This window comes from Pan paniscus, chromosome 10 (genome assembly GCF_029289425.2).
Source record: "Pan paniscus chromosome 10, NHGRI_mPanPan1-v2.0_pri, whole genome shotgun sequence".
NCBI classification, from domain to species: Eukaryota; Metazoa; Chordata; class Mammalia; order Primates; family Hominidae; genus Pan; species Pan paniscus.
In genome coordinates, this window is record NC_073259.2 from 103,565,907 (window position 1) to 103,583,205 (window position 17,299).

General features: G+C 39.7%; 1 protein-coding gene across 2 annotated transcripts in view; it reads left to right on the forward strand.

Moving 5' to 3' along the window:
• Positions 1 to 17,299, forward strand: part of METAP2 (methionyl aminopeptidase 2) — a 41,737-nt gene that overhangs the window by 17,121 nt on the left and 7,317 nt on the right. For both annotated transcript variants that reach the window (XM_003808254.7, XM_008960332.4), the window contains exons 5-8: positions 4,361 to 4,522; positions 5,262 to 5,443; positions 6,309 to 6,403; positions 14,354 to 14,450. In XM_003808254.7, the coding sequence (XP_003808302.1) occupies positions 4,361 to 4,522; positions 5,262 to 5,443; positions 6,309 to 6,403; positions 14,354 to 14,450 (536 nt within the window). The remainder of the gene's footprint in view (positions 1 to 4,360; positions 4,523 to 5,261; positions 5,444 to 6,308; positions 6,404 to 14,353; positions 14,451 to 17,299) is intronic.

Sequence of the window (17,299 nt, forward strand, 5' to 3'; positions counted from 1 at the left end):
AAACTTCTTATTTTGTACAAAATTAGTCGGGCATGGTGGCGCATGCCTGTAATCCCAGCTACTTGGGAGGCTGAAGCAGGAGAATCTCTTGAACCTGGGAGGCGGAGGTTGCGGTGAGCTGAGATGACACCATTGCACTCCAGCCTGGGCAACAAGAGTGAAACTCTGTCTCAGAAAAAAACCCAAAAAACTTCTTATTTTGAAATGATTTTATACTTCCAGAAAAGCTACAAGCATAGTACAAACAATTCCCACATACCTTTCACCTAGATTTCCTTTGTTTTGCCACATTTGTTTTATTCTTCTCTATCTCAATGGAATACAACAAGTATGCATATTGTCATATACAAATAACATTCCATTTTCTCCTTAGAAGACAGATATAAGGCAAATGTGAAAAATGTTAAATTGGTGAGTCTATATATATATAGTTTTTTTTCTTTTTTTTTCTGTCAGCCAGGCTGGAATACAGCAGTGTGATCATAGCCCACTGTAGCCTGGAACTTCTGGGCTTAAGCAGTCCTCCTGCATTGGCCTCCCAAAGTGTTGGGATTACAGGCGTGTGCCACCACACCCGGCATAGTATTTTTTTTTTTTTTCTGAGCCATTTGAGATCAGACTGCATTTTTGGCTGGAATACTAGATAATGTATATACAGTATCCTTTTCAGGGTGTTATATCTAGAGGCATACATTGTCAATTTGCTCCTTATTGGTGATGTTTAATTTTTATCGTTCGTTTAAAGTATTAGCCCGTTTCTCAAGTGTATTGTTACTAATTTTTTCCTCTTGTAATTATTAAGTTGTGGGTAGTTGTTTTGAGTGTATCCAGATGACTGTTGTGAACACTCTTCTCACACATAGCTTGAAGCCTGTATTTTTTTTTTTTTTTTTTTTTTTTGAGATGGGGTGTTGCTGTATTGTCCAGGCTGGTTTACAATTTCTGGGCTCAAATTATCCTCCCATCTTATCCTCCCAAGTAGCTTTGAAACTAATTTTTAATAGTTATAGTAATGTTTGTTTACTTTCTAAAACCAGGATCCACTTGAGGTTCTCATTGCATATGGTTAGAGGCCTCACCTTTTTCTCTTTCTCTTCAGTGCCCCATCTCTTTGAAGAAACCAGGCAGTTGTAGAAGTCTCATGTTCTGGGATTTCTCCGATTGTTTCCTTGTGGGGGGTTAAACTTTTTTCTCTATTTCTGTGTTTTCTGTAAACTGGAATTAGGTGTTAATGGGCTTAGATTAGATTTAGGTTAAACATTTTTGACAGAGGTATAAAATAAGTGATTATGACCTTCACATTGTACCATATTCTGCTACATTAGATGTAATCTCAGGCCATCCTACTGTTAGTTTTATTGTGTTCGACCTCTTGATTAATGTGACAGCCAACTCTTTTTTTTTTTTTTCCTTTAAAGGTACTTTTTGCTTTTTGCAGTTTCCAAGTAATCTGTGGGGCTACTTTGGTATCATTTGGAATATCTATCTTCCTTCCTTTTCTTCCTATTTAGTTTATACAAACTTGAGAAGAAAGGAATATCCTTTTCTTAACAACTTTTCACTTAATTCTTTTAATATCCATTGATGATCCTTGCTTTTATGGGTTATTTCATTGGGAACTGCAAAATGGTGGATTTTTGATTCTTTCATTCCTTCTGCATTTATTAGGTGATACTATTCTGTAAGAGGAATTTTCTCTATCAACTGGGAATCAACTATAGTTCCTTCTTATAGGCAGAGTTAAAATATGCTTTATTTCTTACCCTTTAAGTACCAGTTTTTAGAGGAAGGATTTTATGTGATACATGCATACATTTTAATTGTTGTTATTATGTTTTTGAGACAGGGCCTCATTCTGTCGCCCAGGCTGGAGTGCAGCGGTGCAGTCTTGGCTCACTGCAACCTCTGCCTCCCAGGCTCAAGCAGTTCTCGTGCCTGAGCCTCCCGAGTAGCTGGGACTACAGGTGTGCACTGTCTTGCCTGGGTAACTTTTTGTATTTTTAGTAGAAACAGGGTTTTGCTATGTTGCCCAGGCTGGTCTCGAACTCCTGAACTCATGCAATCTGTCCCCCTTGCCCTCCCAAAGTGCTAGGATTACAGGCGTGAGCGACCACGCCTGGCCATTATTATTTTTTGAGATAGGGTCTCATTCTGTCACCCAGGCTGAAGTGCAGTGGTGAGATCTAGCTAAGTTCAGCCTTGACCTCTGGGGCTCAAGTGATCCTCCTACCCCGTCTCCCAAGTAGCTGGGACTACAGGCATGTACCACCTTGCCTGGCTAAAGTTGTTTTTTCTTTTTGTAGAGATGGAGTCTTGTTATGTTGCCCAGGCTGACCTTGAACTTCTGGGCTCAAACAGTCCTCCTGCCTCAGCCTACCAAATGGCTGGGATTATAGGCATGGGCCACTGCACCTGGCCTATCGTGTGTATGTATATGTGTGTGTGTGTGTGTGTGTGTGTGTGTGTATGTATATATATGTATATGTGTGTGTATATATTTTGGTGGAGACAGGGTCCCACTGTGTCACCCTGGATTGTCTTGAACTGTTGTCCTCAAGCAGTCCTCCCACTTTGGCCTCCAAAACTGTTGGGATTATAGGAGTAAGCCACTGTGCCTGGCTTTAATTGCTATACTTTTGTTTAATTGACTGAACTAAATAAGATAAAATATAGGAAAATAATACTCTTAGTAAAGGTGTGTTGAGGCAGATTTTAAAAAAATTTTTAGTCCACTTATAAGGAGTTTTGGGGGGGTCTGGAATTATAGACCCTGACGCTGGGTTTCTCTTATTGTTAATAACTTTCTATTTGAACTCGAGACTTTGAGCAAAAGAATTTCTTTAATTCTGTTTCCTTTTTCTTTATTATTTATTTTTCTTTTTTATTTTATGTTTTTAGAGACAGGGTCTTGGTCTGTTGCCCAGGCTGGGGTATAGTGGTGCAGTCATAGCTCACTGTGTCCTTGAACTTCTGGGCTCAAGTGATCCTCTTGCCTCAGACTCCTGAGTAGCTGGGATTACAGGGATAAGCCCAACGCCCAGCTAATTTTTTTTGGTAGAGACAGAGTCAGAGACAGAGTCAGGTTGGTCTTGAACTACTAGCCTCAAGTGATCCTCCCACCTTGGCCAGGGTCTGTAGTTTAGGGCAGAGTTGAGTGAACTTTTTCTTCAAAGGGCATATAGTGAATATTTTAGGCCTTGAGTGTTACTTAGCTTTGCCATTGTAGCATGAAAATAGCTATAGACAGTACATAAATGAGTGGGCACATGTTGCAATAAAATTTTATTTATAAAACGGGAGGCAAATAGCAATTCCTTGAAGGTATCACTTTTACACTTGTGTAATTTATACTCAGTGGTCACTAAGTTGCAAACTGTATATTCAGTATTTAAGAATGTGTGAAAATTGTTTAGATTTTTTTTAAAATATCATTTTAAGGCAGTTAATGTTTTTCCTACTACAGGAGTCGTGGATCTCATTCCCAGATACTGAATAAAAAATTCTGTCAGTTGGGGTGGCTCACGCCTGTAATCCCAGCCACTCAGGAGGCTGAGGCAGGGGGGATCACTTCGGGGCAGGAGTTCGAGATCAGCCTGGACAACATAGCAAGACCCCATTTCTTTAAAGAAAAAGTTTTTAAAAATTAGCTGGGTGTGCTGGTATGCACCTGTATACTCCCAGCTGCTTGGGAAGCTGAGGCAGGAAGAACCTAGGAGTTTGAGGATGTAGTGAGCTATGATCACATCACTGCATCTGCCTGGGTAACAGAGTAAGACCCTGTCTCTTAAAAAAAGAAATTCGTTAGCACTGGCAGTTTTAAAATGTGAGCCATGTCTTTCAAGGAAGAATACCTCTTATATTTATGTATACAATTAGGAAAACCCAGCACACGCATGTAATATGTGTTTTGAGGAAGTATATGCAAATTTCCAAGTCAGTTTCTTGGGTTAGTAGTTACTCTGTTGGCAAAATTAAATGCAAATTGTTGTTGTGCTCCTTTGAAGTGTCTAAAGTATATATGACCTCAAGTGGAAGGATGACTTTTTCCTACTTACTCTGATTCTAGGACTCTTCAGACTTTTCTGATTGTTTTATTATCTTTTTGTGTTGTCAGGGTATTAGTTCCTCTGACTATGAATGAAATCTCACATGAGGGTTTTTTTCCCTCCCTTAGAGTCTTAAAAAGTTTTTAATTTCATTTGAGTTGGTTGCAAGTGTTTGGCTTTTTGTATTTCAGAAACTTTATTGACATAAACTGAATATGTACTGTATTTTTATTTGAACTGTCTTAGTATAGTTGTCAGCTTTTATGCTTGTTCTGCTGTTTTATCACTAATAGTATTCTATGCCCACTCTAAAGGCGAACAGCTGCTTGGAGAACTACAAGTGAAGAAAAGAAAGCATTAGATCAGGCAAGTGAAGAGATTTGGAATGATTTTCGAGAAGCTGCAGAAGCACATCGACAAGTTAGAAAATACGTAATGAGCTGGATCAAGCCTGGGATGACAATGATAGAAATCTGGTAAAAGGAATACTTCTTTGTAAGAACATGATAAAAAATGTTTTATTAAGTACTAACTCTACAATTATAATGTTTGGCTTTCATTACCACTTTGCTAAATCTTTAAGTAAAGGTTGTAGAAATGTCTTCTAGATTATTTTAGTGTCACTATGAGAAAACCATGAAGAGGAGTACACATTGGCACCTCAGCCACCCTTTTTTGTGCACATGTAGTCATTACTGATTGTTATTTTCTATCTGGAAATCTGTTATTTTGCTATCTAACAAGTCATACTAAGAAATAAGAAAGTATTGGAGCAATTGCCCAAATACAGAACATGATGATAATAAAGTAACAAAACCAATTCAAGTAATTATTCTCTAGTTTTTCCTTTTGATAAATGGTTAGTATAACATGTAATTCTCTGATTCCTACAATTTAAAAAATATACAACATGAACAAATAAGATCAGCATTTAAATTGGTCTAAGTTCGACTCTTATTTTCTAGTAAATTTACTTAAAAGTGGATTGTGTTTCTCTGACTTTCTAGCAGAATCAAATTCCTTGTCTTCTAAAGATATGCTATTTTCATAGCATCAGAGAACTGTTATTTATTTATATTCAGAAAGTGCTCAGATCATTCCCAGAAAGTATTTAAGGTTTTTAGTAAACTTTCTGGACTTGATGAACTATATGGTATTAATATATAAAAGTAAGAATGTAAAAGTAAACAAGTTCCCTTTGCTTTTTTGTTTTAGTGAAAAGTTGGAAGACTGTTCACGCAAGTTAATAAAAGAGAATGGATTAAATGCAGGCCTGGCATTTCCTACTGGATGTTCTCTCAATAATTGTGCTGCCCATTATACTCCCAATGCCGGTGACACAACAGTATTACAGTATGATGACATCTGTAAAATAGACTTTGGAACACATATAAGTGGTAAATTCTTGCAGAAAATTCCTACCCCAGCCTCCTCCTGAAAAACTAGTTTTTGTCTCTGTTAAATGGAGTGATAAATACTGAACTCCCAAATTTTGTTCCTGCTTCCTCATTTCTTTAGGAAAGGTGTGTTGAGGCAGATTTTTAAAAAAATTTTAGTGCACTTATAGGAGAGAGAGGCAGTTGTGAGATTTACTTGAAAGCATACTACTAAGTAGAATAAAATGAAAACTGTTGGGTAGTTGAGGTTTATTACCCTTTGTATCAAGGCATGAAAGACATTATCCTACCTTTCTTTAGGTCATTGTTTCATACCTCTTTTATTCAAATAATAACATTTATTTAAAATACTTAAGTTTATCAGCCTTAATATACATGTTTGCTTTTCTGAATTCTCTCCAAAACCTGGTTAGGTAAGCACCTTGTTATCTTACTTACAAGTGAGAAAGCAAGCTTAGAATAAATACTTACCTAAGGTTTCACTACCTTGGAAAAGTAAAAGTGTATTCAGAGCCCTGTATACTTTCTCTGCCCTGCGTTACTATTTCTCATTTCCCTAGTCTTTTCTTGTATTCATTTTGTTTCTGTTTATATGTTTGTATAACTGCCAGGGTGAGCACTGAACTGGTGCTGTCTTGGGGTAATATATACTAACCTTGTAATTCTTTCTATTCTGAATCCTTTATATACTTCTACATTTTGTCTCCTTGATTATGAATGATCTTTGGGTATTTGGAGTGCAGCCTTCATTTGAGCCTTCATTCTATTTTTCTGTTAAACTAGCAAGATTAATAGATTAAATGCTGTAAAGTAGATAAATTGACTAGCTGATAAGTAAAATTAAAAGAGGAATTTTCTCTTTCAGGTAGGATTATTGACTGTGCTTTTACTGTCACTTTTAATCCCAAATATGATACGTTATTAAAAGCTGTAAAGGATGCTACTAACACTGGAATAAAGGTATGTGAACTGTAAGCACCATTTCATTCCCAATATTTTGAGCACTTTAAGGTCTTTTAAACACTTAACAGCATTTAAGCACTTTTAAGGCCTGTTTAAGGTCTTTGGGTAATTAAGAGGAATAAAATTGATCCATTTCCCTTATGGTTTTAAGCGGGTAAGTGTATGATTGTGTACCAAAGGTTGTTTTTTGTTTGTTTGTTTGTTTGTTTCCCTTGAACTTTGCTAAAATTTATTAAAACAGAGTTTGGATCTATTTTTGCCTGTCAGTTGGCAGTGGTTTTTTTGTGGTTCTTTTTTAGAACAATTTTAGGTTCATAATAAAATTGAGCAGAAAGTACAGAGATTTCCCTTATACCCACCCCTCCCCAACTTCCTCCATTGTCAGCATCCCCACCACATAGGTATATTTGTTAAAATCATTTGAACTAGCATTGACCACATCACAATTATTCAAAGTTCATAGTTAACATTAGGGTTCATTCTTAGTAATATACATAAGGGGTTTGACAAATATATAATGACACGCATCTACCATTATAGTATCATACAGAGTATTTTCATAGCCACCAAAATCTTCTGTGCTCAACTGATTCATCCCTCTCTGTCCACCAAGCTCTGGGCCCAGCTTTTCCCCACCCACCCCAATTTTTTTTTTTTTGGAGGGAGGTGCAGTTAAAATAGACATTACATAAAATTTACCATATTAACTTTTTCTTTCTTTCTTTCTTTTTTTGAGATGGAGTCTTACTCTGTTGCCCAGGCTGGAGTGCAGTGGCACGATCTCGACTCACTGCAACTTCTGCCTCCTGGTCTCAAGTGATACTCCTGCCTCAGCCTCCCGAGTTGCTGGGATTACAGGCACGCACAACCACTCCCGGCTAATTTTTATGTTTCTAGTAGAGATGGGGTTTCACCATGCTGGCCAGGCTGGTCTCAAACTCCCGATCTCAAGTGATCCTCCCGCCTTGGCCTCCCAAAGTGCTGGGATTACAGGCGTGATTCACCACGCCCGGCCATTTTTAAGTATTTTGTTCATTGGTATTAAGTACATTCATAATATTGTGCAGCCATTATCACCATTCTTCTCTGTTTACTCTTCATGTTGTAAAACTGAAACTCTATACTCATTAAACAGTAACTCCCAATTTCCTCTTCTCCCCCTACCCTGGCAGCCACCATTCTACTATATATGATTTTTACTGCTGTAAGTACCTCATATAGTGTTTGTTGTTTTGTGACTGGTTTATTTCACTTAGCACAATGTACTCAAGGTTCACCTATGTTGTAGCATATGTCAGAATTTACTTCCTTAAGGCTAAATAATCTATTGTGTATATATACCACATTTTTGCTTATCCATTCATCCACTGATAGACACTTGGATTGCTCCGATGTTTTAGCTATTGTGAATATTGCTGCTATGAATACGGGTGTATAGATACCTCTTCAAGGTCTGTTTTCAATTCTTGGGTGTATACCCAGAAGTGGATTTGGGAATCATCTGGTAATTATATCTTTTTAAACTTTTTGAGTATCTTCTCTACTACTTTCCACAGTGGCTGTACCATTTTCATTCCCACCAACAGTACGCAAGGAAAGGCTCCAATTTTTCCATTTCCTTGCCAACACTATTTTCTGGGTAGTTTTTGTTTGTTTTTTGTTTTTAATCTTTGGAGAAATGTCTATTCAAGTTTTTTGCCCGTTTTTATTTATTTATTTTTTAATTAAAAAATGTAGGCCGGCTGTGGTGGCTCATGCCTGTAATCCCAGCACTTTGAGAGGCCGAGGCGGGTGGATCACGAAGTCAGGAGATGGAGACCATCCTGGCTAACATGGTGAAACCCCGTCTCTACTAAAAATACCAAAAAAAAAAATTAGATGGGCGTGGTGGCAGGCACCTGTGGTCCCAGCTACTGAGGAGGCTGAGGCAGGAGAATGGCGTGAACCTGGGAGGCGGAGCTTGCAGTGAGCCAAGATCCCCCCACTGCACTCCAGCCTGGGCGACTGAGCGAGACTCCATCTCAAAAAAAAAAAAAAAAAGTAGAGATTGGGGGTGTTGCTTTGTTGCCCAGGCTGATCTTGAATTCCTGAGCTCAAGCTGCACCCTCACCTTGTCATCCCAAAGTGCTGGGATTACAGGCATGAGCCACCATGCCCAGCTCTTTGCCTGTTTTTTAATTGAGTCGTTTGTTGTTGAGTTTTAGGAATTCTGTATAGATTCTGGATGTTAATCCTGTATCAGATATATTATCTGAAAATCTTTTTTCTCATATTGTGGGTTACCTTTTTACTCCGGATATTGTGTTTTGAAGCATAAAATGTCATGAAGTCCAGTTTGTCTATTTTTTCTTTTGTTGCCTGTGCCTTTGGTGTCATATCCAGTAAATCATTGCTAAATCTAATGTCATGAAGCTTTTACTCCGTTTCCTTTTAAGGTATTTATAGTTTCAGGTCTTCAACTTAGGTCTTTGATCCATTTTGAGTTAATTTTTTATATGGTGTTAAGTAAGGGTCCACATTCATTCTTTTGCATGTGAATGTCCAGTTTTCCCAGCACCATTTGTTAAGACTGTTCTTTTGCTTTTCAATGGTTTTGACACCCTTGTCAAAGCTCATCTGGGTCAGGCACAGTGCCTCATGCCTATAATCTCAGCCCTTTTGGAGTCCGAGGTGGGAGGATCGTTTGAGCTCAGTAGTTAAAGTCTAGCCTGGGTAAGATAGCAAGACCCCAAGTCTACCAAAAATTAAACAAATTAGCCAGGTGTGATGGTGCACCCTTGTGGTCCCAGCTACTCAGGAGGCTCTGGTGGGAGGATCACGTGAGCCCAGGGAGGTTGAGGCCTCAGTGAGACAAGATTACGCCACTGCATGCCAGCCTGGGTAACAAAGCAAGACCCTGTCCCCCCCCCCAAAAAAAGTAATCATTTGTTTTTGTAAGTGAGGGTTTATTTCTGGGCTCTTCATTTTATTGTATTGGTTTATATGTCTGTCTTTATGTCAATACCACATTGGGTTTTTTTGGTTTGGTTTGGTTTTGGTTTTGGTTTTGAGACAGGGTCTTGCTCTGTCACCCAAGCTGGAGCGCAGTGGTGTGATCTTGGCTCGCTGCAACCTGTACTTCCTGGGTTTAAGCAGTTCTTCTACTTCATCCTCATAGGTAGTTGGAACTACAGGCTCATGCCACCGTACCCATCAATTTTATTTGTTTTTTATAGAGACAAGTCTCACTGTGTTGCTCAGGTTGGTCTTGAACTCCTGGCCTCAAGCAGTCCTCCTGCCTCAGCCTCCCAGAGTGCTGGGATTACAGGCATGAACTATTGTGTCTGATGTCCACACTGTTTTGATTACTGTAGCTTTGTTGTAAGTTTTGAAATTGAGAAGTGTAAATTCTCCATCTTTGTTCTTTTTCAAAATTGTTTGTCTATCTAGGATGTCTTGGGATTCCATACGAATTTAGGATTTTTTTTTTTTCTGCAAAAACCACCAAATGGATTTTGATAGGGATTGTGTTGAATGTGTAGATGGCTTCAGATGGTATTGACATTTTAATAATACTAAGTCTTCTAATTCATAGACATGAGATGTTGTGTTAGTTCATTTTCACACTGCTGTAAAGAAATACCTGAGACTGGGTAATTCATAACGGAAAGAAGTTTAATTATCCACAGTTCCACATCAGTGGGGAGGCCTCAGGAAACTTAGAATCAAGGCAAAAGGCAAAGGGAAAGCAAAGACCTTCTTCACATGGCAGCAGGAGAGAGAACTGCAAGCAGGGGAAGTGCCAGATGTTTATAAAACTATCAGGTCTCCTGAGAACTTCCTATCATGAGAACAACATGGGGGAACCACCCCCATGATCCTATCACCTCCCTCTCTCAGCACATGGGGATTACAATTCGAGAGGAGATTTGGGTGGGGACACAGAGTCAAACCGTATCAGATGTGTTTCCATTTATGTCTTTAATTTATTTCAGCAACGTTTTATAGTATTCATTGTACATGTGTTTTAATGTGTTTCACCTTCTTGGAGTTAATTCCTAAGGTTTTTTTTTTTAGTTAATGGAATTGTTTTTGTAATTTCCTTTTCAGATTGTTCATTGTTAGTATGTAGAAATGCAACTGATTTTTATGTTTTGACTTTGTATCTTGTACTTGGTTGAATTAATTTATTCTGACACTTCTTTTGTGTGGAATCTTTAGGGTTTTCCCTAGGTAAGATCATATAATCTGTGAACAGAGATAGTTTTACTTCCATCCCAATTTAGATGCCTTTTTATTTTTCTTGCCTGATTGTTCTGGCCTATGTTGAGTAAAAACGGCAAAAGTGGATATCCTTCCTTGCCTTGTTTGTGATCTTAGAGGAAAGCTTTCCATCTTTGACCATTGAGTATGATGTTAGCTGTAGGTTTTTCATAGATGGCTTTTATTACGTTGAGGTGGTTTACTTCTGTTCTTAATTTGTTGAGCCTTTCATCATGAAAGGGTGTTGAATTTTGTCATGCTTTTTCTGCATCAATTCAGACAGTCATATGGTTATTTTTCTTCATTCTGTTAATGTGTATTATTAGATTGATCTGTTTTTCTTATGTTGAACCATCTTTGGAATAAATCCCACTAAGTCATGGTGTGTATTCCTTTTAATATGCAGTCGTACTTGGTTTGTTAATATTTTGTTAAGGATTTTGCATCAGTGTTCATTAGAATATTGGCCTATAGTTTTCTTATAGTGTCTTTGCCTTGCTTTGGTATCAGAGTAATGCTGGTTTCATGTAATGACTTAGAAAGTATTCTCTTGAGGTTTTTAGAAAAGTTTGAGGAGGTATTAGTTCTTTAAATGTTTGGTAGAATTAACCAGTGGAAGCCATCAGGTTCAAAGTTTTCCTTTGTTGGGATTTTTTTTTTTTTTTTTTTTTTTTGAGACAGGTCTCCCTTGTTACCCAGGCTGGAGTACAGTGGTATGAACACAGTTCACTGCAGCCTTGACCTACTGGGCTCAAGCAGACTCCTGCCTCAGCTCCCAAGTAGCCGGGACCACAGGCGTTACCACTACACCCAGCTAATTTAAACAATAAAATAATATTTTAAATTTTTTGTAGATACAGGGTCTTGTTATCTTGCCCAGGCTGGTCTGGAACTCCTGGTCACAAGCCATCCTCCCACCTTGGCTTCCCAAAGTGTTGAGATTACAGGCATGAGCCACTGTGTGCGGCCTAATAATTCTTTTAAATGCATTAGTCTCTTGAATTATGTAAAAAATAGAATATGGAATTATAAACCAAAGTTAATAATAATACTAGCTTTTAGAATAAAAATAATTTTGGCCGGGCGCGGTGGCTCATGCCTGTAATCCCAGCACTTGGGAGGCCGAGGCGGGCGGATCACGAGGTCAAGAGATTGAGACCGTTCTGGCCAACGTGGTGAAACCCCGTCTCTACTAAAAGTACAAAAATTAGCTAGGCTTAGTGGCATGCGCCTGTAGTCCCAGCTACTCAGGAGGCTGAGGCAGGAGAATGGCTTGTACCCAGGAGACGGAGGTTGCAGTCAGCCGAGATTGCGCCACTGCACTCCAGCCTGGCGACAGAGCAAAACTCCGTTTCAAAAAGAAAAAAAAAAAAAGTAAATATATTAGTTCCTTAAGTCATGTGGAAAACAAATAGTGTTTGCAGACTATTGTTAGAATAATACTAGTTGTTACAATTGGCCTTTTTTTTTTTACTTTATTGAGATTTTTAAAAAATTCATATGGCTTCAAGTTACTACATAGTATCCTTTGCAGGGCATTTCTTGAGCACTTCTTGCAGGCCCAGTCTAGTAGTAATGAACTCCATCAGCTTTCATCTGGGAATCTTAATTTCCCCCTCACTTTTTTTTTAATATAATTTTTTTTTTTTTTTTTTCAAATTGAAACAGGGTTTTGCTCTGTTGCCCAGGCTGGAGCGCAGTGGTATGATCATGGCTCACTGCATCCTTGACCTCCTGGGCTCAGGAAATCCTCCCACCTCAGTTCTCCAAGTAGCTGGGACTATAGGCGTGTGCCACAATACCTTGCTAATTTTTAAAACTTTTTTGTAGAGATGGGGGTCTCACTTTGTTGGCCAGGCTGGTCTTGAGCTCCTGGGTTCAAGTGATCCTCCCACCTTGGCCTTCCAGCGTGCTGGGATTACAGACATGAGCCACCACGCCTAGCCTGATTTCTTTCTCACTTTTGAAGGAAAGTTTTCCCAGATAGGATTCATGGGTGACAGCTTTTTTTCTTTTAGTTAGCACTTTGAATATGTTGCACTGCTGCCTTCTAGCCTTCAAAGTTTCTAGTTTGAAATGTGCTTGAAGTCTAATTGAGCATCCCTTTTATATAGTGAATCACTTCTTTCTTGTTGCTTTCAGGTTTCCTTCTTTGTCCTTTAGAAAGTTTGATTATCATTTTGTGTGTGTGTGTGTGGGTTTCTTTGAGTTCATCTTTTTTGGAGTTCTTTGAACTTCTTGGATGTTATATTCTTGTATTTCATCAAATTTGGGGAGTTTCCAGTCATTACTTTTTCAATTATTGTTTACCTTTCTACTACTTCTGAAAATTTCCATAATGCATATATTGGTATACTTGATATACAGGTCCCTGAGGTTCTGTTCACTTTAATCTTTTTTATTCTTAGACTTGGTGATTTCCCTTGTCCTTATCTTCAGGTTTGCTGGTTCTTTTTTTTGCCTGCTCAAGTACTTTTGAATTCTCCTTGTGAATTTTTCATTTCAGTTACTGTACTTTTCAGCTCCAGAAATTTCTTTTTCTTTTAGGTTTTCTGTTTCTTTTTTGATATTTTCATTTTGTTCATACATTTTTTTTTTTTTTTTGGCTCTCTCAATGTCTTCCTTTAATTTTTTAAGCATCTTTAGAAGAGTTGTTTTGAAGGCTTTGTGTAGTAGTAGATCTGCCATCAGGTTTTTTTTCAGGGACAGTTTCTTTCGATTTATTATTTTCCTTTGATGGGTGTTCTTATTTCCTTGTATGCCTTGTGACTTTATGTTGAACACTGCCTATTTCAATGTAATATGGTAATTCTGAAAATCAGATATTCCCCCTTCCCCAGCATTTCTTTTAGATTTTTTGTGTTGGTTTTTTTGTTTTTCATTCTTGTAACCAATCTCTGCCAAGGATCCACCTGAGGTGTGAACTTCAGGTTTTCTCAGGTCTTTCCCTGGGCATGTGTGCTCACTTTTAGAATTTTCTCATATATGCAGTTGTTTTTGAATGACCTAGTCTTTAATATCTGGGCCCCAGAGGGGGAGAACAAGAAAAATGAGTATGGACGGGAGGCCATGCTGAGTGTGAGGGAGTGGAGGGGAAAGGGGTGCTCACCATTTAAATCCTCTGAAAGTCACTTCAGCCACAGGGGTGTGTAAGCGCTGAGGTTTGCAACTATGAGGGGAGATGCAACAACAGTGGCCGCTTCTGTATCTGCGCCTATGTGACCAGAAGCAGCAACCAGGGATCAAAGCACAGATCCCTGATGTTTAGGACATAGACTGTTTTGCCCACTCCCATACCCCCAAGCTGTGTGCGTGTTGCTCCAGGAACACGAGCCAACCACGAGTTTATGGAACGGTATGTAGCAGTGCTGCTACTGTGCTGAGAGCTAAAATGGATGGAAATAACCACACTTGACCATCCCATTATTCCCCTGGAAGTTGCAAGGCTTCAGTAGACTCCAGAGTTCCCAAGTACTTTCATTAGACAGATTTTATCAGTGCACTTGTTGTCTATTTAGGGATGCAGATTCCTGGTGCTTAATACTTCACTATCCTCCCATAATCCTCTGCAAAGTATTTTAAACAGGAAGTTACAATGTACAAAGCAGTTTTTCTGATTGTCCCTTGTTTTTAAATGTTACAAAATTAAGTTGCTGTGAAATTTTTGCACTGTGAATAATAAAGCATATGTTACTCTTTTTTTAGTGTGCTGGAATTGATGTTCGTCTGTGTGATGTTGGTGAGGCCATCCAAGAAGTTATGGAGTCCTATGAAGTTGAAATAGATGGGAAGACATATCAAGGTATGTTCTTTTAAAATATATCTTATTTTGAAATTGATTTTACAAACTATTGTCGAGTGCTTTCTTTGGGTCAGCTGCTTCATGTTTCTATCTTGGGAATTCAAGGAAAGAAGACGGAAAATGACCTGCTTAGAGCATGGTAGGAGTAGTGTTGTAACTAACTGGAAACTATTGCCAAGCCACTCTGTTAGCTGATAAGAAAACACCTGAGGAAATATCCTAGGGCAGCCAAAATGTGCAGCCAGTTTTCTGTGACTAGTCAAATCAAGGCTGAGAGAAGCCAGGTCTCTTGCCATTGATGACTTCTCATTGTGATTTTTGTTGTTGTTGTTGTTTGTTTTGTTTGTTTTTTAAAGACAGGGTCTCGTTCCGTCATCCAGGCTGGAGCGCAGTGGTGCAACCACAGCTCACTGTAGTTTCAACCTCCCAGGCTTAAGCGATCCTCCCACCTTAGCCCTCCCGGGTAGTTGGGACTACAGGTGTGGGCCACCATGCCCGGCTGATTTTTAATTTTTTTGTAGAGACGAAGTCTCACTGTGTTGCTCAGTCTGATTTTGAACTACTGAGCTCAAGCGATCCTCTCACCTCAGCCTCCCAAAGTGCAGGGATAACAGGTGTGAGCCACTGCTCCTAGCCTGTGGTTTTTTGGAATCACATTCAGAATTTGGAGGCCAGTTGCTTCTGTATCACTTTAATTCCCAAGTTCCTTTGCCTTCTAGTCTTTACCAGTGACTACCTCAAGTATATACTCCCAGAGTCCCCTGTGCTTTCTGGTGCTGTACGTTAATCTCTGTCAGTCCAGTCCTCCTCCGGCTCCCAGGTCTGTCTGACCATCCCCCAGCCACCATCCTCCTCCCTCATCTGTGCTCATTATTCTCTGTGATCCTGCTGTAATAACTTCCTTATAGAATATTTTCTATATTTCCTTTAACAGAATTCTGTCTCTCTTTGTAGACTGTGAGTGGAGACTCTCATGTTGTTTTCTTGCCTCTTAGTAAATTCACACCATTCAGCATTCTTTGCATTTCCTGTTGCCCATTATGTGTTTCTACCAAGAGCAGAAGTGATTCTTCCTCTGGAACCTGACCGTGTCTTCTATATAGACAGTTACCACCAACATAACAGTCCTCTTTCATGTCTTAAATACTGAAATTTATTACCAGACTTAAACTTTTCTTTGAGACAGAGTCTCACTCTGTTGCTCAGGCTGGGGTGCAATGATGCAATCTCGGCTCACTGCAACCTTTGCCTCCTGGGTTCAAGCGATTCTGCCTCAGCCTCCTCATTAGCTGGGATTACAGGTGCCCACCACCACGCCCGGCCAAATTTTTTTTTTTGAGATGGAGTCTTGCTCTGTCACCCAGGCTGGAGTGCAGTGGCACGATCTCGGCTCACTGCAACCTTTGCCTCCCAGGTTCGAGCCATTCAAGCCATTCTCCTACCTCAGCCTCCTGAGTAGCTGAGATTACAGACGTGTGCCACCATAGTTGGCTGCTTTTTGTATTTTTAGTAGAGGCGGGGTTTTGTCATGTTGGCCAGGCTCGTCTCGAACTCCAGACCTCAGGTGATCCGCCCACCTCGGCCTCCCGAAGTGCTGGGATTACAGGCGTGAGCCACCGTGCCCAACTCTTTTTTTTAGACAGAGTCTGCCGGACGTGGTGGCTCACGCCTGTAATCCCAAAACTTTGGGAGGCCAAAGTGGGTGGGTCACCTGAGGTCAGGAGTTTGAGACCAGCCTGACCAACACGGTAAAACCCCGTCTCTACTAAATACAAAAAAAAAAGTAGCCAGGCGTGATGGCACACACCTGTAATCTCAGCTACTCGGGAGGCTGAGGCAGGAGAATCGCTTGAAGCCAGGAGGCAGAGGTTGCAGTGAGTCAAGATTGCACCGTTGCACTCCAGCCTGGGCGACAGAGTGAGACTTCGTCTGGGGAAAAAAATAAAAAAGAGTCTTCCTCTGTTGTCCAGGCTGGAGTGCAGTGGCACGGTTGCAGCCCAACCCCCTTGCTCAAGCACTCGGTGGAGTGCGCTCAGCTTCCCAAGTAGCTGGGACTACAGATGTACAGTATCACACCTGGCTAATTTTTGTATTTTTTTAAAAATATTTCTTTTTATTTCTAATATATATGCTTTTTTTTTTTTTTTTTTGAGACGCAATCTCGCTCTGTCGCCCAGGCTAGAATGCAGTGGCGCGATCTTGGTTCACGGCAACCTCCGCTTCCCGGGTTCAAGCGATTCTTCTGCCTCAGCCTCTCAAGTAGCTGGGATTACAGGCATGCGCCACTACACCCAGCTAATTTATTTTTGTATTTTTAGTAGAGACGGGGTTTCACTATATTTGCCAGGATGGTCTCAATCTCTTGACCTCATGATCCGCTCGCCTCGGCTTCCCACAGTGCTGGGATTACAGGCATGAGTCACCGTGCCCAGCCTATATATGTTTTTTGATATCAAGATATTCTTCCATTTCATTGTTGTTCAAGGTTTCATTTCCCTTCCTCCTGCCTAGACCCTGTGTTGGCAGCTTTAATTCTTCTCTCATCTATATCTTTAACTTCTTTATTATTTGATTTTCAGATATTCTCTTTAAGATCTCTAATCCTGTGAACACAAGTGCAAAGCAGAATACTTATTTATTTATTTATTTATTTATTTATTGAGACAGAGTCTTACTCGTTCTGTCACCCAGGCTGGAGAGCAGTGGTGCAGTCTTGGATCACTATAAGCTCAGCCTCCCGAGTAGTTGGGATTACGGGTGTGTGTCACCATGCTGGCTAATTTTTGGACTTTTTTTTTTTAGTGGAGATGGGGCTTCATCATGTTGGCCAGATCAGGCGATCTGCCCAC